This window comes from Zootoca vivipara, chromosome 3 (genome assembly GCF_963506605.1).
Source record: "Zootoca vivipara chromosome 3, rZooViv1.1, whole genome shotgun sequence".
Classification (NCBI taxonomy): domain Eukaryota; kingdom Metazoa; phylum Chordata; class Lepidosauria; order Squamata; family Lacertidae; genus Zootoca; species Zootoca vivipara.
In genome coordinates this window covers 68,486,608-68,514,097 of record NC_083278.1, presented here as the reverse complement: position 1 = coordinate 68,514,097, position 27,490 = coordinate 68,486,608, and the positions used below count along the sequence as shown (strand labels likewise).

The window sequence follows — 27,490 nt, the reverse complement described above, 5'->3', positions numbered from 1 at the left end:
ATGGGATGGAGGAGTCAGTGTGTGCTTTTCGATTTCAGCATGCCACAATGCAGAGGTGACATCCTGGCATTGCTCAGCGCCTGGCTCCACATTCGGCCTGAGCAATGGGGCCCCTGCCCCCCTAAAAAAATATGGATCGAGGGGGCCATTCTGTTGTAATGGACTTGGAATCTTAGTCATCCCCTCGGTATGTAATCCTGGACCCTCAACTCTTTTTAAAAAGCAAGCAAGCAAGCAAGCAAGCAAGCAAACAAACAAACCCTAATGCTTTTAACCCTAATGCACCCAAACAAAAGTGTTGAGGATTTCATAGTGGTGTAGGGCTTCGTTTTATGAATCCATAATGTAGTGCTTCAAAAATAACTTGAGCTGATCATTAATGTGTATGAGGACAATATTTTAAGTATTTTAAATGTATATTTTACCCCTTGAAATTGCTACTCAGTTTTGTAGCACACATTGTTTCTCATATACAGTTTTCAGCAAACAGGTCATGTCACATAATGTAACATGGCAAAAGTGGCCTCAGGCTATTTTGGAGGATGGTGGACTTAGCTTCTAAATCTCTTCTTAAGAGTTTGTTCCTTAAGGGAATCCTATTATTTGGGTATGAGGTGGATAACAGACAAAGACGTGGTGTGTAAACTTTTTTTTTTTTTTTAAATTACTGCCATGGGGAAGACAGTGGCAGGTCGAACTGTGAAGAACTCACAGGGGACAGCTGCCTTTGAGATGTGGAAAATCTTCAAGATTGCTCTAGGAATCTTCCTTTAATGGTTCACTACAGAAGTCAGGGGGGGGGGGAATCCTTCTTATGCTAACCTCTCACAACAGATTCCTTTATGGCCTGCCATAAGAAATGGCTATCCTCCTGGTGCTTAAATTGTATGCTAATTTATATCAGCAGAAATTCTGAGCAACAGTACAGTGTCAGTTCTCCAACTTTCTAACCCCAGGCCCTGCTTGACATGGATGAATATTACTGAGGCCAACCAGTCACAAAATGGTGATGCAGGGGCACAGGCAGGCACAAAATGGAGTCAGGTGGAGCAGGGGCCATGTGACATGTCATGTGATGCCGCCAGAGCTGGGACGTGCAGAGAGTGATCTTCGCCTTTGCTTGCCTCAACTCCGACCTGGTTCCTTGACTGCTAAGCGGGGGCTGGGGCACACGGAGGGCACTCAGCAGTGGCAGGGGGTGGCAGCCACCTAAATACAGGGTGTATAGTCCTCTTCCCCAAACTATTGGGGGGGGTGGAGTCCTTTGCACCCCATATATTCAGCACCCCTGAGGTGGAGGCAGGGTTTAGTACATCCAGCAGATAATTGCTGGCATCATTTTCTATTGCTACCCAACCAATCTCTGCTGCCATGGATGGGCTTTCATAAACCAGGGGTGGTGTGGTGGGGAGAACCTGACAGGACAATGACCTCCATCAGTTTCCTTCTCTTTTGTTGTCTCCAGCTCAAAGGAAAGTGTGTGCATCCTGGATTTCCCTAAAAAAAAGAAGGAATGAGAACTATGTGAGTCTCCCTTCCGTGTATCTTGTTCCATGTTTTATAGCGTACGAAGATAGCAACTGAAACCAGATGTGAGAAAGAAGAGATAGCCATTGTGAGATTAAAGGGTAAAGGCAAAGGGGCTCCTGACCATCAGGTCCAGTCGTGTCCGACTCTGGGGTTGCGGCGCTCATCTTGCTCTATAGGCCGAGGGAGCCGGCGTTTGTCCGCAGACAGCTTCTGGTTCATGTGGCCAGCATGACAAAGCTGCTTCTGGTGAACCAGAGCAGCGCACGGAAACGCCGTTTACCTTCCCGCCAGAGTGGTCCCTATTTATCTACTTGTACTTTGATGTGCTTTTGAACTGCTAGTGCAAATGAATGAATCTGTGTCTTTGTGAACATCTGTGTTTCTGGATATTTGTTGTGTAAATAAATACTCAGGGATTAGGAAAAGAGTTTCCATGCCTTTCCAGTTTGCCCCCATACCTTTTTATGATTACTATCAGTCACAAAGTATATGATTGATTTGATATGGTTGATTTGATTGACACCATATGCCTTTTTAAAATGTGGGGTTTTGGGGGGGCGCGTGGTTATTGGGTTGTTGTTTTTGCTTTGATTATGTATTTTGTGGTTTTATATTTTGATTTTATTCTGTGAACCACCCTGAGACCTCCGTGTAATAATAATAATGTAATATTTCTGAAATAATGAAAAAGCAACCCTGAGTTGTGAATGGTGGTAGTTTGTATTTTACATGCCAAATGTTGGTGTATGATTTGACTGGTTGCCATAGCTCTGAATTTTGGAGTAATTTTTGGCACTTCACAAGTCAGTCAACAGAAGTTATGCATTGCAATTATTAAAATAAACTCTGAGAAAGACCACACTGCTCTAGAAAAAGACTTAAGACTCTGCATAAAATACACAATTTTCTCTCCATCATTATTTTCTAGACAATTATATCTCTGGGAGGCCAGTGTGTATGAATCAGTATTACATACTATTTTAAAAGCTTTCCTTTAAAAGCAGCTTGCACACAGCACACATGTGTTTGTTTGCATTTGTTTGGAGAGAGAGAGAGAAAATATATTTGCTGAGCATATATTTAGGTCTGTCCCAAGGGCAAGGCCAAACTGAAATTAGTGTTTATTGTACATATTGCTAATAAAGTCTGCATTTCATTCCATATAGTAAATGTAATTTAGGGTGACATCTGAAGCATAATGCATGTTTAATTAGTTAAGAAAATTACATGGTGGGATGTCTTACTTGGAATTATCTGTCAAAATAATAAACTGCAATATAACACTGTTGCTCCTTTTAAAATGATAAAACACACTAACATTTTACAGTACCATTTTGCCCGTTGTCCGTTTTTCTTAAAGAGCTGTTTCTTGTGCCATTCTCAGATGCTTTAGACTTCAAAATATTCAGGCATATATATATATATATATATATATATATATATACACACACACATATACACACACACACACACATTTAAAATATGTCTTGTTCTTGGTCAGTATTTGTCAGGTTCAACTCCAGCCATGGTTTCCCAGTGGAGGTTGATTCAGACACCAGCATCTTCCAGCTCAAGGAGGTGGTTGCTAAGCGACAGGGAGTTCCAGCTGACCAGCTGCATGTGATTTTTGCAGGGAAGGAGCTCAGGAATGACTTGACACTGCAGGTAAGTCTCCCTTGGTAGTTTCCTTTCTGGGATGCTGCCAGCCTAACTGCTTCTGCCTCTAACATTGCCAATCTGACATTCACTCCTGAGATCTAATAGAATAAATAGTGCCTGGGGATTCCTTGAACTTTACTCCACACTGCTTCATTAATTCTGACCTTCTTAATTATGCATTAAAACAGCAAGGCAAAAGGATGGGGAGGGGAGGAAGAAGGAATACGAGAGGGGGAGGAGAAGAGATCTTTGCTTAGTGAATAAATGTTTACTGACTACAGGAGCAAGCTATGCACATTTTCTGTATCTGTTCAATTTCTACATTACTTATTCCATTTGAATCTTAATGAAGAAGGATGTGAATAAATTGTTCTAAATCAGGCTGCTCAGTCATCACGTTATATGAAATTTGTAACCCAATTGTGACCCCTGGAGGATAGATGTAAGGCTGCTGTTGCTGCTGTGTGAGAGTGTGTAAGTGAAATAGAGTCCTTTTGAAGGCCTGATCGCAGGAGCCAGTAAGGTTCCCCCAAAGGCACCAAAGTGATGATTTACTTGTGAGGGGAGGGAGGGGAGAAAAAAATTAGCTGATAGGGGATGGGAGATTTAGAAGTTGCTGAGTTCATCACATCCTCATGGTTTAGCTAACGGTTGTGTTAAGATGTAAAATGGAGAAGAAAGTAGCCCTAGGGAAGCCCCTATTCTTTCAGCCAATGTCTGTCCTCCCCTTCTTGCAGAATGGGGATAATGATACTGGCTGGGCTCTCAGGGCTGTTGTAAGGATCACTGACACAATGTGCACAGAGTGCTGTATCAGAACTAAGTATTATTACACCGAGAGGGAAAACAGCTTGACAGGAAAGGTGTAGAATGAATATATATTTTTGTAAGGCTCCTTACAGCTATGATCTTCCCCGGTGCCTTGGTTGTTACCAGCGTGTCTGATACTTTGTTCAATTGGGAGTTTCCTTTTGATCTGAACAAAAGATTGCATGTAACGAGGTTGCATTCCGGAAACCTTGAATTTGCCAGAGAGGATAAATTGCTCTGTTACTAGCAGCATTATTGTGTTCCTGCTGCTGCTGTCGTCACACCATCAGTACGTGGTGCTTTACAGTTTCATAAGCCAAAAAATTCAGCCTCTGCACCCCCGGAAATTCACAGTCTAAATATGGTAAGGGGGGAAATGCAATAAAGGGAGGGGAAAACAAGAGACAAAGGCAGCAAGAGATAAATGTGAGAAAATGCCATTAAAACATTAGGTTAGGTTCCATTCGGGTTTGCAGTAGGGTAAAATGATTAAGGTGTTACAGGGAACACTTCATAGAATCATCAAATCATAGAATTCCTGAGTTGGAAGGGACCCCAGAGTCATCAATTCCAACTCCCTGCAATGCAGGGATCTCAACTAACGCACACATAACAAAAGGCGCAGGACAGAACCCTGCAGCTAGGTATTCCCTTACCACCTCTTGGGCTGCATCTTCCTCACATTGTTTATTCTGTTATTATCAGGTTTAGCCTTGCTTTCCTTTTGGGTGAACAGAGGCAAAGTAGGTGTTGAGCAGTTCCACCTTCTCTTCATCACCCAATAGCATTTCTCAATCTTCTCCATGCAGAGGACCTACTTCTTGCTTGTTCTTTCTGATGCTTTGAACATAGCAGAATAAACCTGTATTATTATTACATTAGGGACCCAGGTGGCGCTGTGGTTAAACCACTGAGCCTAGGGCTTGCTGATCAGAAGGTCGGCGGTTCGAATCCCTGTGACGGGGTGAGCTCCCGTTGCTTGGTCCCAGCTCCTGCCAACCTGGCAGTTCGAAAGCACGTCAAAATGCAAGTAGATAAATAGGAACCGCTACAGCGGGAAGGTAAACGGCGTTTCCATGTGCTGCTCTGGTTTGCCAGAAGCGGCTTTGTCAAGCTGGCCACATGACCTGGAAGCTATACGCTGGCTCCCTCGGCCAATAATGCGAGATGAGCGCGCAACCCCAGAGTCGGTCACGACTGGACCTAATGGTCAGGGGTCCCTTTACCTTTACCTTTATTATTACATTAAACCTGAGATCATTATGAGCTTTGGCCCACTGGACCTGCTCCCTACAACTGCTGGCTACTCGTGTATACTCGTCCTTCATGATTTCTCCCCTATTCCATTTCTTCTACGTGCCCTGCATGAAAAGGTGAAGTTCTGAGGGGGTGTGAGTCATGTATTCCTACTGTATACAGCATCATCATCAGAGAACCAGGCACCTTCCTGTGGTCACCCAGGTAACTATCTAAAAGGGGAAAGTTTACCCAAAGGCAAACACTTCCTGTTTTCTAACCAGCACAGATTAATTGGCCCTCATGTTTACAGCTGTGTGGGAGCATTGCTATGCATTGAATAGCTGCTGTGTCTGGTTGCACAGAGAGCTGCTACTGTATTGACATCCTATCACTTCTCCTAGCCAGGTATGATGCTTATCGCTTTGCAAAATGCTTTAGGGAGTTTAGGCACACAAAAGAAACTATAGAAATGCAAATTGCTTGTGTCATTCCTCAGTGCATCTTCTGCTGCCGAAGCATACAGTTGCTTCTGTGTCAAGTGTCTCCTTTCCCTTTCTGATGTCTTTCTGGAAAAAGAGGGCCTTCCTTGCTGTTGCATCCCTATCTTATATAGGATGCTGTTTATTAAAATGCAATAAACTATTTATATGGGAAGCTTTTTGTTGACAAATGTTAGGATAGTAAGGTTTTGTTAACTGTTCATATGTTTCTTACACCTGTCTGCATTGCTGTCTAATTCTGGCATCAAAGTGTTATAATTGTTGTTTAATTGTGTCAGGCTGTTTCTGGGTGAAATGCAAACTGTGACTTCAGTTTACTTCAAATAGGGAAACATAGCTTCCTGTGGTGTGAAACAATGAATGTAAAATGGAAGGTTTATCTGTTTTTTTCATAGTAAAAAAGAGAGGCTTCTCATGCCTGTGTTTAGTTCCTCACATTTATTCACAGTTTTCTCTTCAGTCATGAGCTTGCTGCTTTGTTGACAATGCGCTGAGCACACATATTAGCAATTGTTCACAGCAAAAACTAGCCCTGCCTCTTGCGGAAGGGAGAACATTTCAGCTGCTCTTCTTTCCAACTTTTGTAGTGAACATTTCACTTTCAGTTTATAGAGAGTTAAGTCCACGGATGTGTGAGAGAGAGGATGGGAAAGAGCATGTTGAGGGCAATGTGTACACTTTGGCATTCATTGTCCGGGCAAAAAGAATCCATAGCATAGCAGGAATCGGGTTGGTTGAACGGGCGAGTGGAAGGAAATCTGCTTGATAGCCTGTTGTCAACAGATTCCTCCAACATCCTTACATTTAGTAAACATTCTCCAACATTTAGTAAACAAACATTGACACTGTCAGCCTTGCCTAATATTGTATCTGCTGTCGCCATCTGTTCATTGCTGCTAAAGGAACAGAAAATTTTCTGTGGACATATGACCCCATATCAGGATGTGAATAAGTTTAGGTAACCTGTTATTCCGCCTAACTTCCCTTTCTCTCACACAAGAGCCATGGGAGAACAACACAGGGGAAGTTATCACACAGTATTCTCTAGTCAGAAATGTGTCTGGCCATTATACAATTAATATACCGTATGCAACTCCCATTATTTTCTAGTTACATCTATTGCTTGTTTTGTTGCCAGTGTGGCCATATTTGCTCAAAGATGCTCTCTTTCTCTTGGCTTCAGCAGGAGAACTGAAGACTTTCTCCACTTGATAGTTGAGTATAGAAAGGAAGGGAAGGAGTGGGCTGGAAAAGTTTTTTGGCACAGGTATGAAGAAGAGGGGTGCGTATGGGAGATTCTGAGATCTGCTGTGACAATTTTGCTCAGTACTTTCAGCGTAAAATCACTATTCTCTAATGGTCTCCACAGGGGTGTGAACACCACTGATAGTACAGGTCCAAATGAGATGTCCAGTGCACCATCCTGTCCAATTTTGAAAGCTGCTGGTATTTAGAAACCATATTGCTTCTAAGAGTTTGACTCTTGTCCATTGTGGCTTGAGCTAGCGGGGGGTGGGTTGATAGGATGGGTCCAGAGAGTGGTGAATGTGTATTTATGGGAGATGCCTTTAAGGTTTAGTTCAGGCATCCCCAAACTGCGGCCCTCCAGATGTTTTGGCCTACAACTCCCATGATCCCTAGCTAACAGGACCCATGGTCAGGGGAGATGGGAATTGTAGTTCAAAACACCTGGAGGGCCGAAGTTTGGGGATGCCTGGTTTAGCCTTTCCTTTAAATAGTCCTCCTTGGACTCAGAAGTTTACAATAATTACCACCCAGTTGCCACTACCTCTTTTGGGGGCAAGAGAGTACTCCATTTTCATGTGCTCTTTATAGAGACTTTACAAACAAACAAACAAACAAACAAGTTTTGAGGAATCAGAATGGTTGGTGAGAAAATTATGAGATTCACAACCTTCAAGGATTGTGTCTCTCCAAATGAACCCTATGATCATAATCTGAGGCCCTTCTTCGTGTGGCTCGTCCATGAGAGATCTGGAGGGTGACAACACATGAACAGGACTTTTCTGTAGTGGCTCCCCTTTTGTGGAATTTGCTCCCCAGACAGGCTCACCAGGCACCTTCATTATACAGCTTTAGATGCGCGGCAAAGATGTTTCTCCTCAACCAGGCCTTCTATGTCCTTTTAAAGGTGTTTGTTGGGAGGAGAATGGGGTGGGGTGGGGTGGGGTGGTTGTGGGGTGTTTATTGGTTTGTGTTTTTTTGTTCTTTTAAAATTATGTTTTTATCTTGTATTTTTATGTTGTGAGCTGCCCTGAGATCCATGGATGGAGGGTGATACATAGGTCTATTAAATAAATAAATAAATAACACAGTGTAAAATTTAAAATAATTATCTTATTTCCTCTGACATATTACTGTTTAAAGGAACATATCAGGAGCAGAATGTGAAGTAAATCTCACTGCTTTTAACTTGTACCAGATATAATTAGTGATACAGATAGTTGTGCTATTTTTACTGTATACTTTATACAATCCTAAGAGGAACTGTAAATTACCATGATTTACGGGCTGAAGGTTTAGACTTCTGTCCTTCTATGTAACTGATCATTTTTCTGGGGTGTGTGTGTGTGTGTGTGTGAATGTGAATTATATGCTAGGAATTGCCTAGCACATAATTCACATTCACTAATTCACCTTCATCTTGATTTTAATGTGAGAAGTGATATAAATAAGGTCTGACTGACTCCATGTGCCGTAATTCAATTGGACTCCTTCTGATGAGAAAACTGTTGGGTTTAAACAGTAGGAGGCAGTGTGAGCGTCTGCTATGAGTTGAAATTAACATGATTAAGTAATTTAGAAAGTTTATTTGGGAAGTTCATACTTTTTGTTAATGTTTCCTGTAAGTAGATCTTTTTCACAGCTTCATCACCTGAAAAGGGAGTCCAAATAAGTGTGATTACCCCTTCCCTGCATATAATAATATCCAGTTTTTTGTGCAACAGTTGCACAAATGTACTTTAATATATATGTTACTCATCATACTGGGAAAATACAGTGGCCATGAAGGGCTTGGTAGCACTCAGCGCCGGTGCTAGGGCTTTTTGCGCCCTAGGCTAAATCACCTTCTGGCACCTCCCCCCGGCACATGCGTCATGACGCGTGCACAACGCCGCTGATACCGCTGCGTCCCATCCATAGGCGGGAGGGCGCTGAGATCTCATTTTGGCTCGCGCGCCTCCTGCCTATGGAGGGGATGCTGTGAGCCCTTCAGCGGCGGCAGCGGTGGCGGCAGCAGCAACAGCACCCATAGCTGAAGGCTTCAACTACGGGCGCCGCCACCGCCACCGCTCGCTCGTTGCTCCTGGTGTGGGCAGCCGGCCGGCAGCAGGCAGGCTCGTCAGCGTCCCCTCCATTTCAGAGGAGCAGCCGAGCAGCCGCCCACCAGGCTCCAGCGACGTGCGTGGAGGCGTCGGCGGGCAGGTGGTGGGCAGCGGGCAGGCTCGACAGCGCCCCCTCCATTTCGGCGCCCTAGGCCATGGCCTACTTTGCCTAAATGGAGGTGCTGGCCCTGGCAGCACTGACCACAAATATTTTTGCTGTTTGAAATAAAGGGCAGGATGACAGTCCCTCTTTCCATATGCAGCTGAATCTCTTTCCAACACTGGTGATGGGTCAGTGTTCTCCAGGACAGCAATATAAGACTAGTTTATATTAAACAGGGTAGGTTGCATGACACTCACAGCTCTGTCCACCTGAGGTGGCTGTCCTGCTCTGCCCAATACAAGTGTCAGCCCTGGGGCTTAGAAAACTCCAGTAGATTTTTTTTTAAAAAAAGAAAAACTATTATTTCTTTTGAACAACAGATCTCCATGTCCAAATCACAAACAGCCTCCTTATTTCAATCAAATATGCTTGACTGCAGCTGCTCTTGGAGAAACACATGTCCAAAGCTTCCTTGAACACAGGGAACTTTTTATTCTTTTGGTCTGATTCTTTGGATAGAGCCCTAAGAATCCCCCAGACACTTTCAGGCTTTACTTCAGTGCAAAAAGTTTCAGAAGCATATGCTACAGCTCTTTATTCAGCTACTCTTTCCTTTCAGTGTCAGAAGACTGCTTTGAAAACAGCTAGGTACTGTACATTGATAATTACAAACCAAGAGAATCAGACCAGCTATATCAGGCATCCCCAAACTGCGGCCCTCCACATGTTTTTGCCTACAGCTCCCATGATCCCTAGCTAACAGCACCAGTGGTCGGGGAAGATGGGAATTGTAGTCCAAAACATCTGGAGGGCCGAAGTTTGGGGATGTCTAAGCTATATTATGCATTTATTATTATTTTTTGCTCTTGAAATTAGCTTAGACCTTCTGCTCACATCCCTCACTTTTGCAGCGTAGCGTTAACATAAGTGGACTTCCTGTGAGTAACAGGAAGAATTCACTCAGCAGAATTATGGAAGCTATAACTCCCTACTTTAGATTCCAATCCCCTATAATGAGAATTGGTGTCATTTTTAGAAGGTGTTGTAAGTCTTCATAGAATTGGTCAATTTCAGTTTCTTCAGCACTGGTAGCTGGTGCATAAATTTGTAAGGCCTCGTTGGACAGCCATTTTGCTTTCTTGCATTTCCTTTTCCTTGGGATGTTTTTCGTTGCTGCCTCCTGTATAATGTTACGAGCCTCCATCCATAGTTCTTCAGGCACTCTGTCCACCAAATCTAAATCCTTAAACCTGTTCCTCACTTCCACTGTGTTTTCATAAGGGATTTGATTCAGATTGTATCTTACTGGCCCAGTGGTTTTTCCTACTTTCTTCAGTTTAAGCTGGAATTTTGCTATAAGAAGCTGATGATCTGAGTTACAGTCAGCTCCAGGTCTTGTTTTTGCTGACTGTATAGAGCTTCTCCATCTTTGGCTGCAGAGAATATAATCAATCTGATTTCGATGCTGCCCATTTGGTGATATCCATGTGTAGAGTCGTCTCTTGTGTTGTTGGAAGAGAGTGTTTGTGATGACCAGCTTGTTCTCTTGACAGAACTCTATTAGCCTTTGCCCTGCTTCATTTTGAACTCCAAGGCCAAACTTGCCAGTTGTTCCTTTTATCTCTTGATTCCCTACTTTAGCATTCCAATCCCCTGTAATGAGAAGAACATCCTTCTTTGGTGTCATTTCTAGAAGGTGTTGTAGGTCTTCATAGAATTGGTCAATTTCACTTTCTTCAGCACCGGTAGTTGGTGCATAAACTTGGATTACTGTAATGTTAAAAGTTTGGGGTTTTTTTTGAGATTGCATCCCAGTATAGCTTTCGCCACTCTTTTGTTGACTATGAGGGCCACTCCATTTCTTCTACAGGATTCTTGCCCACAGTAGTAGATATGATGGTCAGCTGAACTGAATTCGCCCTTTCCCATCCATTTTAGTTCACTGATGCCCAGGATGTCAGTATTTATTCTTGCCATCTCATTTTTGACCACATCCAGCTTACCATTATACATGGTTCTTACATTCCAGGTTCCTATGCAATATTTTTCTTTACAGCATCGGACTTTCCTTTCGCTTCCAGGCATATCCGCAACTGAGCGACCTTTCGGCTTTGGCCCAGCCGCTTCATCAGCTCTGAATCTACTTGTACTTGTCCTCCGCTCTTCCTCAGTAGCATGTTGGACGCCTTCCGACCTGAGGGGCTCATCTTCCAGCGTCATAACTTTTATATGCCTGTTGTCTTTGTCCATGGAGTTTTCTTGGCAGGGATACTGGAGTGGCTTGCCAGTTCCTGCTCCAGGTGGATCACATTTAGTCAAAACTCTCCACTATGACCTGTCCATCTTGGGTGGTACTGCACGGCATAGCTCATAGCTTCTCTGGGTTATTCAAGCTCCTTCGCCACAACAAGGCAGTGAGGCTCCAATACTTTGGCCACCTCATGAGATGAGAAGACTCCCTGGAAAAGACCCTGATGTTGGGAAAGATTGAGGGTACAAGGAGGAGGGGACAACAGAGGATGAGATACTTGGACAGTGTTCTTGAAGCTACCAACATGAGTCTAACCAAACTGCGGCAGGCAGTGAAAGACAGGAGTGCCTGGTGTGCTCTGGTCCATGGGGTCACGAAGAGTGACTAAATGACTAAACAAAAACAACAACAAGAGAGTCATCTGTCAGTCAACAATCTTGATCGGGTAGGCAACCTAATGGCTAGTAGCTGCTTTTTATTCTTAAAAATTACAATCTCTCAGTGAGTGAAATATTTGCATGATCCTGATGCTTCTATTTATAGAAACAGGCCCAGAGTACAGGTTAATAATGGTTTATTTATGTCTGTTTTTAATTTTTGTTGTTGTTTTTTTAAAAAAATGTATGCCACTCTTCATCCGGAGATTTCAGGGTGGTTCATAGCATAGAAATACAATATAAAAAACATACATAATAAAAACAAGAAGAAAGGCAAAACAAACCAATAACCCCTTCCTCCCATAAACATAGTTAAAGGAGCATAGAATGCTAATCAGCTAAAGGCCTGGTTGAAGAGGAATGTTTTTGCCAAGTGCCTAAAAATGTTTAATGAAGGCACCAGGTGAGCCTCCCTGAGGAGAGCATTTCACAGATGATTTTATGTTTTTATTGCTGTGAACCTTTTGGATAAAGTATTTTTATTTTTATTTTACTTATTACATTTCTATATCGCCCTTCACCCGTGGATCACACAGCAGTTTACAATATAAAACCCAAAAAATAAATAACTTAGTAACAAACAAAAACAGTACCCCTCTGAACACATACAGTTTTAAAAGGCCATAGATTGCCTAATTAGGCAAAGTCCTGGGGCATGAGGAATGCTTCTGCCTGGCTCCTAAGATATGTGACAAAGCTACCAGGCAGTACAAATAAGTATAATAAATAAGCAAAACCTGAGCTAGAAAGTAGTGTGTGTTATATTTATATTGTTTGTTTATAAAAATATTTGTGTACCACTGTGTCATAAAAAGTATACTGTATTACAGTAGCCCTCAATTAGGAAGCGTATTAAACCTAAACGACCACTCTGTGAAGCACAGTGACGTGCGTGCCCAAGACCACCATTTGAGCAAGAGTTCCTTGTGTCCATTCTGGACCATACCGACTTGCTGTGTTATAGAAATAGATATGCCAACTCAATGGATATAATATGCTTCTATTTGGCTGTTGCTGTTAATTTCCTAAGCATCTGTGCCTTCGTTCTTTTCTCTTAAACAGTATAAACAGACCATGCAGGATAAACAAATGAGTAGTCTTCCATGAAATTGTTAGGATATTGTTATTAGCTGTAAGAAAATCCGCTTTTAGAAAAAGAAGAAGCAAGGAGAGGGCTACTGAAGTCTTGTTCTGATAAACTTCAGCCAGACAAATTACCCTCATCTCAGAATGTATAATTGGTTATACATTTGACCCACTTATTCTTGAACTAATGAACTCAGCTGATATTGCTGTAATAATTCAATAATTCAATGGCATTTTGCATAAAATATTCTATTTAAATTTTTCATGTTCCTTCTTTTTCTCATTATCAGTCTATGATCTATTGGTTTCAGATTCATTATTGTCTAGCACCAATTATTGTCTAGCTTTCCTTTTGGCTTCTTTTCATACATTAGCTTGGATAAAGAATAAGGAAAACAGGATCTTGTTCTTATTACTTCTGTAAATTTCAGAGGTATTTGTTCTAAAAATCGATCAGTATCTTCATCAACCAAACTGACTTGCAAGTTGGAATTAGCAACAAAACATTGACTTTTAAACTTTTAAACTTTTGAGATGCTGGAGTTTCAGACATTTAAAATCTGAAGACTGGGCATGTCAGATATTTTTTTTGGTCACATCCATGAAGACCAGGCAATTGGCCTGCTACCTTCTAGTTGGGATTTGATTTTTAAAACTAGGAAATGGTTAGGGCTTTTTTTTCAGCTGGAACTCCCTGGAACTCGGTTTCGGTACCTCTCAGGTAGGGCCATTGCCATTATAAGACAACGAGGGAGGTGTTCACGGTGAGTTCCAGCACCTCTTTTTCTAGAAAGATAGCACTGAGTATAACCATTCCAAAATGTCCCTTTTTCTGTGTACTGATACTGTGTTGTAGTGCTGTATGGAGCCTTTAGTGTGATGCTTTGTGTCCTTTGGAATACACTTTTAATGAATGCCAGGCTGGCACCTACCGTATTGGCCTTTAGGTACCTGATTAGAATTTGCTCATTCATCCAGACTTTCCCTGAAGGGTAATCCATCTTTATTGATATATTGATCTGATCAACTGTGATGCATTTGTGTTTGTTTTATGATTGAAATTTTATGTTTGGTTTTATGATGTTCGCCACCATGATATTTTTGTGTTGTTGATATAGGTTGGTTTTTTTTTTTGCAAATAAATAAATGAATGGAGACAGGTGGGCTTCTTGCCCTGTCTCCTTGTCCACCTAATATCTGTGTGATGGGTGATCATAGTATAATAGGGGCTTAAGCATGTAGAATTAAACATGTAGGTTCAGTAATAGAAATCATAGCTCTCTTTCCTAGTTTATAAATGGTTGGCATACTTCTGTATAGGGAGACTATGGAAGAGTGCCTTTGGGGTGAAGTGAAACTATTGGAGAGGAGAGTTACAGCATTACTTTCCCATCTTCTCTGACAATTGGCCATTTGGAGGGCTACAGGTTCCCCATCCCTCATGTTAGAGGACTTGTGTACCTTATGTAGGCATTGGATTGAGCAGCAGAAAGGAATGTTTTCTCCTGTCTGTTTGAAAAATAATAATGATTATTATTATTATTATTGGTGAAGTTTTGAAACCAGTCCATCTCTATTAGCAAAAAAGTCTACATTCTGCTCAGTCATCTCAGCAGGAGCAGAAGTAAACAGTGGGGAGTATTTCTTTCATAGGAAGTCTGTATTCATGCTACTACAAAAGAAGACATGCTAGAGCTGCCATTCTGCAGGAAAAAATGCAGCTAATCTGTTTTATTTCCGTCGGTGATTATATTTGGTTAGACATGCTGAGTCAGTGTTAGTTGCTCAGTCGGAAACTTTTCTCAGGAGTGGGTGGGGGAAATTGGTTCAGGCTTCTGTTCAGTCACTGATGCCTGCTGTTCAGTGTCCCCTCCATCCCACCTTGATTTATCAAACCCCTCCCTAGGCTCCACTGAGGCTCTTTGTTCTGCAGGAAGGTCAGAAGGGAGAGATGCCTCTTCGCTTTCTCTTCCAAAGTGACTGATCCCACTTCCTCCAACCCAGGTTTCCACAAGTCGCCCCTCTCTCTGTTTCTTCTTCTTCTTCTTCTTCTTCTTCTTCTTCTTCTTCTTCTTCTTCTTCTTCTTCTTCTTCTTCTTCTTCTTCTTCTTCTTCTTCCTCCTCCTCCTCCTCCTCCTCCTCCTCCTCCTCCTCCTCCATCAGAGCCTGCCAGCACAGGCCCGATCCAGGCAACACCATGGGGCTCATGGCAGCCCAGAATGCAAATTTAAAGCTCTTTTATGTTGGTGTGGTCCGTTCCAGATGGAACAATTTTTATCTTATCTGTGAATACACCATTGATGATGTTGTGGAATATCAGTTACATAAATCACATAGGCTTTATAGTTGTGAGAAGCTCATCACTGGCTCAAGTGGTGTTTTTCCTGGTGGAATGTGCATTAATTACTTCTGCCATCCGTTATCAAAGCAGCTGACTTCAAATCTTAAAAGCACCCATGTTCACACATATAGACAAATGACTTGCATTCTATAATGGACAACTCATCTGTGAAAATGAGAAGCTGAGAGACAAAATGTATGGAAAGCCCGGCACCATTGCACATTAATCTAATTACTCAGTCATACTGTCTTACTGTTTTGAAACTGAATATTCATGTTGCCACGTGGACAGTACAGACGGCGATTGCTACTGTTTGGTGGGTCCTAACCAATTTGCAGTTAAATTCTATTTGTGGTTCATAAGCATTTTTACTTTCCAAACAGTTTATGAAAAATGATCAGCAGTAATCTGGATTCAGGGCTTGTTGTGAACGTTTCAACCAAACAACTTGCTTTGTTACATAACAATGTGGTAATTACATGAACAGATGATTCTGATTGACTCTTTGGGGCATTGAAGTAGACATTAAATAAAATGGTGGCTGCACCACACATTTGCCGTGTGATTTTAATGTGTAGTGATCTTCAGCTGAAACATCTGCTATAATGAACTTGACATTTGCACTAATGACAGCATCAGTTTACTTAATGTCCTGCATTAAATTTGCTTCCCCAAAGAGTTGTCCTTTTGTCAAAGGCGAGGGCAAATTTGCTGCTGTTTTTTAGAAAACACATGTTGTTGCTTTGGGAAATAAGAACAGGAAATGTTCTGCATTTATCCATGCAGGGCTGTCCAAAGTGAAACATGCTAGATTTGGTCTTGAAGCGCAAGACCAACACACTCAAGAGTGAAGCAGTGCATGGAAGCAACTGATGAAGACAGACTCAAACCCCTACTGCTCTTGATTGATTTCTTTTTTAATGAGATATGGAAGAGAAGATAACATTGTTAACCAAAAGAGAAAAGCCTTCTTTACCAAGGCCAGGAGCCAGAGTCCGAACTATTCTGGATAATAACTTTGGCACTGTCAACTGACAGTTAAGCACTCATTGATTTTACTGGAAAAGTTAAACTATTGTATTTGTTGTAATAGCTAAGTCAAGATTCCATGTTCAGAAATAGTATATATCTGAATGTTACAGACTAGACAAAGATAGGGGGAGCTTGTTGCCTTCTTGCCCTGCCTAGATGCAAGTTGCTTGCCACCATTGAGAATACAAGGCTGAATCCTTGTTCACATCCAGCAAAGATTATCTTATGTTCTGAAACTTGTTGAAATTTCTTCCATTGGAATAATGACATTTAAATGTCCCTCACTTTGGCTGGATTGTGCCCTTTATTTTTATGTGTGCATACCAAAAAAATCTCAATCTCTAGACACATCTGCTAAATTTTACCTTCAGGGACTCAATAAAGATATGCAGTTGAATATTACATTGACAGAAGAACTGCCTGCCTGCTATATTATTTGCAAGTTTTCTATATGGAAACATAGTGTTTAGGTGCATCTGCATTGGAAAGAACAGCAGCAACAGAAAATGTTCATTTTTCTTGGCTACTGAACCAAATCGTTTGACTGTTTGAGAGTAAAGGTTCAGAGCAGAGAGTGCTGAATGCGAAATGATAGCCTGTTTTGCTTTTTTAAAAAAATCATAGTTGCATCATGTTTTCATATTGCAGTGCAGAAGAACATAAAGCATTGCAACATAACAAGATGTGATGAGGCAAGGAGAAAAAACAAATAAGCCTTCATTGTGACATCAGTTTGATTGCTTGGAAGTTGCAGAGAGATTTTGTAATTGTAGAGAACATAATATTGGCAACCTTGTGCATAGGCTAGCAAATATATTTTTAGCTCAACTAACAATTTCTCAAATAACACTTTTAGCCAGCTAAAAGGCGATTATTTTAGCCAGAGTGGATTTATGCTAATATCTGCATGCAAATATATACTAAATGCAATCTCTCAATTTTCTGGGTGATTGAATATGCCATAAGGTAGGAGCTTGTGGATATGAGAGAATGTGTTGGGATTGATTCCTTGCCCCCTTTCATAAAGCTTTCCTTTTTTCAGATCAGCAGATATTCTCTGTTGGAGCTGATGAATATGTCAGTCATATGAATGGCCCATCCTCCTCCTTAAGGAAGGATCTTTAGTATATTTAAAGTGGTTGAAAGTGGGCGCAGGATCTTGGTGCTTATCTAGCTTTTCTTAGGGTATAACTGCCTGTGTGATAGTTTTAAGACTTCAAACAAGGCATCTGGTCCAAGCACTCAGCTAATAAGACAGATAATTGATAGTGTAGCAAGTCTACACATCTATAGTCATATTTAACCTTGCTATCTGATTTGCAATTGGTATTCATCTTTTAAAAGTGTAGTAATGTGGTAGGGATCTTTGTGTAAAATAGTACTACATTCATTTCATTCCTACTGTGTGTTCAAAAAGAATTTTATTGCCATACTCTTGTTATTCTCCCCACTAGTGAGATTTTGAAAATGTCACTTGTATTGTTGAGAACATTCTCAAGCTTACCAAAGGCCGGCATACACTGCCACAATCATTCTCATCTCTTAACACCACAGTTCTGGAATCTGCTTTCCCTCTCTTTTCCCTAGAGTGCTACTAGGTTTTATTTAAAGGGGCAGTAAAAAATTTGGAATCAATAACATAAAAGATTAAGGCAGCAGACTCCAATTAGTTTACACTGTACCACAGCAGAAGAAGAGACTAAAACTATCTGAAGCAAATGCTAGGTTTTAATTTTTTTAAAAAGTAGTTGATCCATTCCTCAATGCTTTCATTGCACAAAATGCTTCTTACTCATCCTCACAACAAACCCTTTGTAGAGGCTGTTGTTTTACAGAAGAAGGGCTAAAGGCTGAGAGTGAGTTTTCCAAGGCTGCTTCTTGAGTTTGTGGCTAAAGTGGATTTTTACTTGGGTCTCCCAGGTTTTAATCCAACCACACCTTAGACATTTGATTAGCACTTACACATAACATTGCATATTGCATGTAACATTTGCACAGGGAGAGTCTGGCAACAGTGATCCATGCTTGGATACCATCCCTGTTAGAACACTGCAGTGCATGGTATGTCAGGCTGCCCTTGAATATGGTTTGGAAAGTTTAGTCAGTTAGGGATTCTATATTTCAAAAACACCCACAAAGTTGTTGAGCTTTTTAGAGACACTAGCTACTGAAGGTTGGATGCAGGACCTTCTACAATTGGCAGCCCTTGAGAAACTCCTGTTTAACAAACTTCAAAATTAAAAAAAAACTTCCAGGAGACTTGGAGTGAATTCTTGGAGCTCTTTGCCAATTGCCGTGGTTTTTCACCTGACCACAAGACGCACCTAGTTTTTAGAGGAGGAAAACAAGAAAAAAAATATTATGAATCATCAAATGTTGTACTAAACTATTTAATAAACTACCGGTATAGCAGGATAATATTTCAACCATGTAAAGTGAACAGCAGTCAACAGTGGCATTAAGAACCATCATCATTGTCATTAACAAATGAAGAGAGACTTCATCCCCTAGTAAGGGGGGGGGCAGGCAATGGAAATATATGAGCTTCCCACATTGAGTCCTTTAGATCTAAGGACTGTGTGGTTTGGCTGTACACAATTATTTTAATAAAGCTGAAAGAAGTGGGACTTTCTTCCTTTTTGTTCATTGCAGAGAGCCCTGGGGGCTTTCATATGAGGGAGGAACGAGGGAGAAATCTGAGTCAATTCCCATTTAAAGTCAAACCTACCTAATTCACACCTTCATACACAACACAAGACCAAACCACAGCCGCCCTTCAAATTTAACACATGCAAAGGAAGGCACTACTGTCCCGGCAAGACCAGTGGCAGAGGGAGGGTCTTGCATGGTGGCACATTGCCTGTGGGGGATGTGGGACGTCACCCATGCGAGCGTCGTTCCAAGGGGGTGGTGCGCGCGCACACACACCCATCCCAATGGGGCGGCCGAGCGTGGGGGTGGAGGGAGTACATGGCTCCCACTGTGCTTGCTTTACACCCATGTAAGCGGCTCCTGCCCAGCTTTGCTGCTTTAAAGCAAGCCACAGAGGAGGGAAGGATGGGAGCCATGGCTCCTGTCCATCCCTCCTCCGCGCAGCATTCACTTCATAAGACACACACACATTTCACCTTACTTTTTAGGAGGAAAAAAGTGCCTCTTATGGAGTGAAAAATTTGGTAATACCTAATGTAAACGAGGACCGAAGACATATAATCAAACAATTTGTTTATTTATTTGCAATGATTTTTCTAATTTTTAATTGTTGTTTACTTAATTCTTTATATAACTAGTAATGACATTGTATCTGAAGAAGTGTGCATGCGCACGAAAGCTCATACCAAAATAAAAACTTAGTTGGTCTTTAAGGTGCTACTGAAGGAATTTTTTTATTTTGCTTCGACTCAGACCAACATGGCTACCTACCTGTAACTAGTAATGACATTGTATACATTGCAGCAGCCTTTGGCTATAAGCAATAAAATTGACTGACTGACTGATATAACTAGTCAACCATTATTTAACTATTTGGTTACATGGTTAGATGAGTGGAAGAATGGCAGGTATATATATGGTCATTGTTGCAGAAAAGGGGTTGTTGGATTTGACATGGGGTGGTAAAGGGTGTAACCGAGAGGAAGAAAATTTTAATAAACTATTAATAACAAAATCTATATTAGGGGTTGCTTCCATTCTTTTGCAATAAAAAGCCCATCCCTTTATGGTGGGCCAGAAAGCAAATAAAGTGCTAAGGGTTAGGTTGGCAAAAGCAAAAAAATGCAGTTACTTTCTCTCATTAACATTCAGACATCTATTTGACAGGGAGGCCTAAGAAATCAAAGAAGATATTAAGAAACTGAACTAATATGAGAAGAGAAGCTGCAGCAAAAAGAAATCAATTTCATTAATGGCTTTTCTTCTATTTTTATTGCTCTCAATGTTCATGTTTTAAGCTAGAACAATGAAAGCTGTAAAAATGAAAGACAACCAAGTGTACTTAGCTGATTAAAAAGATACCTATAAATTATACTCAGTATGTTCCTAAAAATGCAGCAGAAGTTAAAGTATGAAGTATTTTATATGATGAAAAGTTGAATGTTCCTCAGGGATTTTATGGCTTTCCAAAACGTTTATCAGAAAATGAGAATTGGCATATTATATTTTAAAGTTCTGTAATATGGTTTGAAGTACAGTACTCTGAATATCTCGCATTCTTGCAGATTCTGACCCCTAGTAGTCCAGTTTCCTTGACCTACTTATTTTTCTATATGGTTTTTTATCTTAACAAATAATAGTAACATGGCAGCAATATCTGAAACAATCTTTATTTGCATTCTCCTTATTCATACTTAATTTACCTTTAAATTTCAAACTGAAAAATGGGAGGAACACTAGAGTTAATTTGGGGTATGTGCTATTTTCCTAGCATCTATTTCCCTGGTTCTTTGGGCTGATCCCATTTCTAAACTTTCTCCTCACAGAACAACCCCTATGGGAGGTACATGCATGATTATTATTTTGCGCCAAAACCCAGAATCCATGTTATCTTGCTATAAAAATCGGTGTGATAATTCCTTTCTTTCTACTGTTGTTATAAGAACATCATTTTTTGCAGTGTTATATTTTTACACTACCAGACACTGCACAGTTGAGTGGCTTAATGAATGGGAATTCAACGGAAATTCTTGATGTTTACTTCTTAGATACAGATAAGAAGGAACAGGGAAAAGTATCGTTTCAAAACTTCTGGCTAATGCCAAGTTGAAGCAAGGCCTGTCAATATGTTAATATAAAATTTTAGTTATTGTTGATGGTTATCACTCCCCCACTACACAGTATGGAATTTTAATTATTAGAATCCTGAGATTCTGTCTGTCTTGGGAGACAATAGAGGAGTGTGCTTTTGGGGGTGAAGTCAAACTGTTGGACGATGGCACATCTGCTGTGCTTGTAGAGACCAGTATGGGAGAGACTTGTTTTCTTGCAGCTGGGGCAGATGAAGGCCTCCAGTTGTGCTGCTTCAGGTGCACCACAACATTTCTTCTCTCTGTGCTCCTCCCAGTAGTCATTCTTCCACTGGTCACTGCTGTGGATACACGATCTAACTGTCTGTCTCCAGGTACTGTGATCTTCTGCAAGGGATTCCCATACTGCCAGCCACATTAGCAGACATCTTTGTAATGCAGAGTTAGTCTGCCCACAAGCCTGGTGGCTGAAGCCAACTCCCTTGAGGATCCTGCAATCTCCCATTCTGTGTATATGACCAAGCCAGCGTGGATGTTGCTGAGAAAAAAGTGCGAACATGCTGGGAATGTGGGCTTGGGAAAGCACATGTTTCAGACTCTGTCCTGCCATGTGATACCCAAAATCTTCCTGCTGCACTGCATGTTGAAGATGCTGAGGCATCACTCCTGGTGGTTGTAAGTTTCCCATGACTCACTTCCATAAAGCAATGTGCTCAGCATGCAAGCCTGGTAGACCTTCACCTTGATATTGGATGTTAGCCTCACATTCTCCCAAACCCTTTCGGAGAGGCAAGCCATTGCCATAGCTGTCATATCAATATGCTTGTCCAGTTCAGCATTGATGGAGAGGTTCCTAGTTATGGTGGAACCCAGGTAGATAAAGTCATCTACCACCATAAGTGTATGATCACCAGTGCTGATGTGTGGAATGCTGGCGACGTCCTAACCTAGGATGTTGATCTTTGTCAGGCTGATGGTAAGGCCAAACTCCCTGCAGGCTTGGGCACAGTATGGAACTTTTAGTTCTTGGAATCCTGAGAGTAACAGTGAGTGAAATAGTAAATTTCTTCCAACAACTAAAGACACCTTTATGGACACCCTAAGCCACATAGGAATCCTTTGGATACTTCATTTGGCTGTGGTGTTTGGATATTGCAAACGTGTGGGCAGAATCTGTTGGATTGGTACAAATCAAGTGATAAACCACCATGCAATTCTGCATCCCAGCCTGGTTATGATATTCTTATACACATCACAACCACAGAGAAGAGGAGTAGTAGTAGTAGTAGTTTCGATTTGATATCCCTCTTTATCACTACCTGAAGGAGTCTCAAAGCGGCTAACATTCTCCTTTCCCTTCCTCCCCCACAACAAACCCTCTGTGAGGTGAGTAGAGCTGAGAGACTTCAGAGAAGTGTGACTAGCCCAAGGTCACCCAGCAGCTGCATGTGGAGGAGTGGAGACGCGAACCTGGTTCCCCAGATTATGAGTCTACCGCTCTTAACCACTACACCACACTGGCTGTGGTACCACAGGAAAATGGTTCTGTATGTGTGAGAAAGTGTTAAGTTAGTACAGATGAGTACAGCATTTTGCTCACTTAGTATGAAAGTCAGCACTTTTGATAATTGCTTGTCTCCAAAACTGTTTTGCAAAGCAAAAAGCACTGCTACTTGTGCAAGGTGAGCCCCCAGTCTTTGCCAATCCCCCACCCACTTGCAACTCTCCTGCACCGCATCCTATATTGTTCCACCAATCCTCAGGAGCAGCTTTGCGAAGGTGTGGGGGCTTCAGTGAATAGAGGAGATGGATGGAAATGGAAGGTTGCCTTTACATTTGCTCAAATGTGTCTTTAGGTACCAGCCACCATGATGAAATGTTAAACATGTGTGTCGTTGTCAAAAATAATTACTGCTTAATACTCAGGTTTCACATGGATTAAATGAGTCCATGTTGGATTATGCATTTAACTAAGTGAAGCTCCTTCCTGCAGTGAAGGAAAACAAAGACAAAATAACTGCAGAAAGGGCACGGTGTTTACCATTTGCATTAGACTCTGAGGGCAAATTCTGTTGACAAGAGTGCTACCTTTATGGGCATAACCCAAGAGTTAGATGGGAAATCAAACATATTGGCAACCCTGAACCTCAACCACCTCTTGAGCTTCATCCACTGTGCGAAGCGTAACTTAAATTACCATAGCTTCTACTTATTCTTTTCAACGAAACTGCAGTCCTCGCTCAGACCAAAACCAGAATAAAGGCATTGTTTTAAGGCATATGCAGAGTACCAACTGAACCGAGTTTCAGTACTGTTTTAATTCCAAACACTGTTGAGAAAAAAATATCCAACCCATTTTTCAACTTCTAAACATTTAAGAATGACTAGCCCTCTCCTTTTATACAGTTTGTTCCCAAAAGAGGCTTCTGTCAATACAATTCCCACTGTTGTTGTTTTCGTTGTTGTTAATGAAATAGAATAGTACATTTATACATAGATATCTTTTCTAACTGGCTTTGTTTGGACTCTTTTTGTTTTCTATCCCATATGTTTTCATGCATGAGACAGTGTGATTTGTAGGCAAAAAGAGGTGCAGTTAACAAATATGGTGTGGAATTGAATTTAGTATTTAAGTGTTACTATGAAGCTGCTATGTACAGACTTTGAAAATGTTTCTACACAAAGCCACCCAGACTCTTGTTAGATAAGAGCATTTTTTTGGGGGGGGGGGAAGGAGTGGGAGGAGACTCCATCCATTACAAGGACACTTCAGTATTTGAAAAATGTGGATAGATACATTGGACCACCTATTGATTGACATCTTCATGCAATCCTGCTTATTGGATTTAACTAAATCTTTCTTTGAAGTGATTTTTAGGGGGGACGTGGGTGCTTTTATAAAATTTCACATTCATTCATAATAGATTGTTCTGATTTGACAGCTATCGAATAAGGAGTTTATACCAGGCTATTTAAAATGTAAATAGATATGAGGGGAAAATCTGTGTGCTGTTCTGTGAAAGCTTGCTTCATGCTTCAGTATATTATAGTGTCCTATAGCAAAGCATATATGGAGAATAGTTTCTAAAACACAGGAGGCTGTTGTAAGCAGATATTGACAAAGGTATAATTTTATCCTATCTATGGGACCGAGTTTATGTCTTTTTGGCAGTCCCCCCCCCTGTATATATAGTTCTACATAAGTTAACATTTTTCACTTTTCTTAGTTCTGCCACTGTGTATTATTTGCTATTTTTTATTGATTGATCTCCTTTCCCCCCTTATGTGTATATATGTGGTGAGGACTGGATTTTTGTCTAGTTAAAATGTCAAATGCTTTTGCTTTATCTGTTCAGCTTATGCCATCCTTTTTGTGTGTGAAATTTTATCTTCTCATCCCCATAAAAGTTTTATATCCAATTATAAATGTGTGCTTTAGCTAAATGCTGCTTTCAGCTATAACAAGAGGTTCCACCAACATATTGTGCAATGCAAATCTGTAGGTGAAACATCTGAGGAACTTAAAGGGAAGCCCTATTTTTTAAAATAAGGCAAACCATTTTTTTAAATCAGGGGTGTTCAGCACTTCCCTGGGCTCTTACCAGATTATAAAATGAAAGGAAAATGATGTGGAAAATCCTCCTCAAGAATGTAGGGGAATTTTTTGCAGGGAGCAAAGGCAGATTAGGATCGGTGGCCAGTGATTTTCCTTAGGAAATCAATGGCTGAACTTGAACCTGAATTGTAGGGTTGGAAGGGACAACAAGGGTCATCTACTCCAACTTCCTGTTTACCTAGTCCTAGATCTTTTCTCCTTCAACAGTTCAACCTATCCTAGGCTGGCAGTCAAGTAACATGTCCTGTTGGTGCAAGGATTTAGGCTTGTGCAGTTGAACTTTGTGCAGGGGGAGGAGGTGTTAGTTCTATGGCAAAAGCATGAACCCTTGCAGTATGTGTTAGTTGAATACCACCCACACGTTTCTGTTACCAGTTGCTAACAGGTAACACTCTCTCTCTCTCTCTCTCTCTCTCTCTCTCTCTCTCTCTCTCTCTCTCTCTCTCCTCTCTCTCTCTCTCTCTCTCTCTCTCTCACACACACACACACACACACACACACCCTTTCATTATATTGCATATACGGTAGATCCTATTGGAATAAGGACATTAAAACAGTGCTTGTGAAAGAGAAGGGCTTTTGTTTGTACGTGTGTGTGTGTGTGTGTGAGCATTGGTGGCAGAGTATGTTACATACCTTAATGCTACAGACCTTCATGAAACAACAATGAACGGAATTACAGGGCTTGTATTATTGAGCACACTTATTTGGAAGTAAGGTGCGCAGTAATCAATAGTATTTAAGTATGAGTAAACATCTACAGCCGAAATGGGGAATCTTATTTTCCCATGGGAGTCATCATTAGGGATTGCATGCCACTGAGAGGAGGGGCAAAGCCAGTAATTGACAGATCTGAAGTGAGTGGTAGACAAAGAACCACCCTTCCTCTCTCGATCATCCACTCCCTTCCTCTCTTTCTCATTTTGCCACCCCCTTTCCCCTCGTTTTCCCCTGTCTTCATCACTTGAAATTAGGGCAAGGGACCCAGGTGGCGCTGTGGTTAAACCACTGAGCCTAGGGCTTGCTGATCAGAAGGTCGGCGGTTCGAATCCCTGTGACGGGGTGAGCTCCCGTTGCTTGGTCCCAGCTCCTGCCAACCTAGCAGTTCAAAAGCACGTCAAAATGCAAGTAGATAAATAGGAACCGCTACAGCGGGAATGTAAACGGCGTTTCCATGTGCTGCTCTGGTTTGCCAGAAGCGGCTTAGTCATGCTGGCCACATGACCTGGAAGCTATACGCCGGCTCCCTCGGCCAATAATGCGAGATGAGCGCGCAACCCCAGAGTCGGTCACGACTGGACCTAATGGTCAGGGGTCCCTTTACCTTTACCTGCAGGTTGCCAGTCCTTGATCTGTCTGTATGTTTAGGCAAATGAGATACTTACAGATTTCCCTATATTTACGCCTGGGTCAGTGCTTTTTTAATATAAAAAGTACTTTAAAAATGCTTGTCTTATTTCTGTATCTCCCCCCCTTCCAGCAAGCTGTGAAATAAGATGGCATAATATAAGATGGAATAAACATTAGGAGACAATACAGTGTTCCAGCAATGCTCCTTTCCATGGCCTGCCCCCACTTTCATTGTTGTAGACGAGCAACAGTTACCTCTTACCCTCACTGCAAATTGGTCATGAAGTGCCAAAGATTCCCAGAAGCTGGGTTCATATCTCATCGATCAAAAATAAATAGGCCGTCTCTATCTAGTTATTCGGAGCAGCAACAAAATACCATAAATAAATGTCACCCCGGATGACTGTGAAAGTAATGCAGAATATTTTATAGGCATCTACTGTATATTCTGAAATCCTATCTGAAGTCAGAGACAGTTGTGCATGCTAAATGCCGTGTGGGAATTTTGATGTTAAATGTATGAATCAAAACAAGGGAAATGGAAATCTTCCAGAATTGCTTGGATACCAACATTTAAGACATGGCAGCTGGCTGAATACCCGCCCTCCCTCTCTCACACACACATTTTAAACACCGACTTCTGCCTCCGTGTGGCCTTCCTGCCTCATGCTGAATGTGAAGAGAATTGAGGCTTCCCCAATATTTTTATTTTGCTTGGAACTCTACTCCTCTTTAATATTCATTCATGCCATAAATGGAGTGTATGAGTATTAGACCTCACAGACTGAAACCTGACACAGAAATTTCAGAGTTATAGACATTGGGTGGTATTCAACTCTAGTCCTACTCAGAGTAAGCCCATTGATGTTAATAGCCATGATCAAGGTAGGTTCAATGGATATACTGTGAACAGGACTTAGTTTAATACAACTCATTACATTTGCAACATGAATCAGGATCTCTATGTCACATTCCCCTTTTCCAAAATCTGTGCAGGAATGTAACTTTCCTTGCCAGGTTCAACAGTGCTCACTAGCACGGGGAAAGACCGTTTTCATCTGTTTGAAAATGTGAGCCCTTCCCTCAAATGCTTGTTTCAAGTCTGGTCCAGACCCACTGTTGCTTTCCACTTCAATCCCCAGCCTAGGGCTGGAGAACCTGTGACCCTCCAGATGTTCCTGGACTGCAGCTCACATCATCCCCAACCACTGGCCATGCTGCTGACTACATCCTGGGGGTCTGCCCTAGTCCTCCTGTGTCAGTCCACCTTCCTGTCCAAGCTAAACGGAGGAGAGACTGAAAATGCACAAACCCCCTTAATGTTGCTTGCAAAGTGGGGTGGAGAGGTAACCAGTGGCTGAAGGGAGTTTGATTCATTAGCCCAGCAGATCTATCCTGCCTAAAGCTGCTGAAGTAGAAATGATGCTTTGAACATGATCAGGAATGT

At 41.5% G+C, this 27,490-nt stretch overlaps 1 protein-coding gene across 1 annotated transcript in view; it reads left to right on the top strand.

Moving 5' to 3' along the window:
* The window catches only part of PRKN (parkin RBR E3 ubiquitin protein ligase), a 611,971-nt gene that overhangs the window by 108,916 nt on the left and 475,565 nt on the right, over positions 1-27,490 (top strand). Inside the window, exon 2 of the mRNA XM_035108599.2 lies at positions 3,032-3,195. Within this exon, the coding sequence (XP_034964490.1) occupies positions 3,032-3,195 (164 nt within the window). The remainder of the gene's footprint in view (positions 1-3,031; positions 3,196-27,490) is intronic.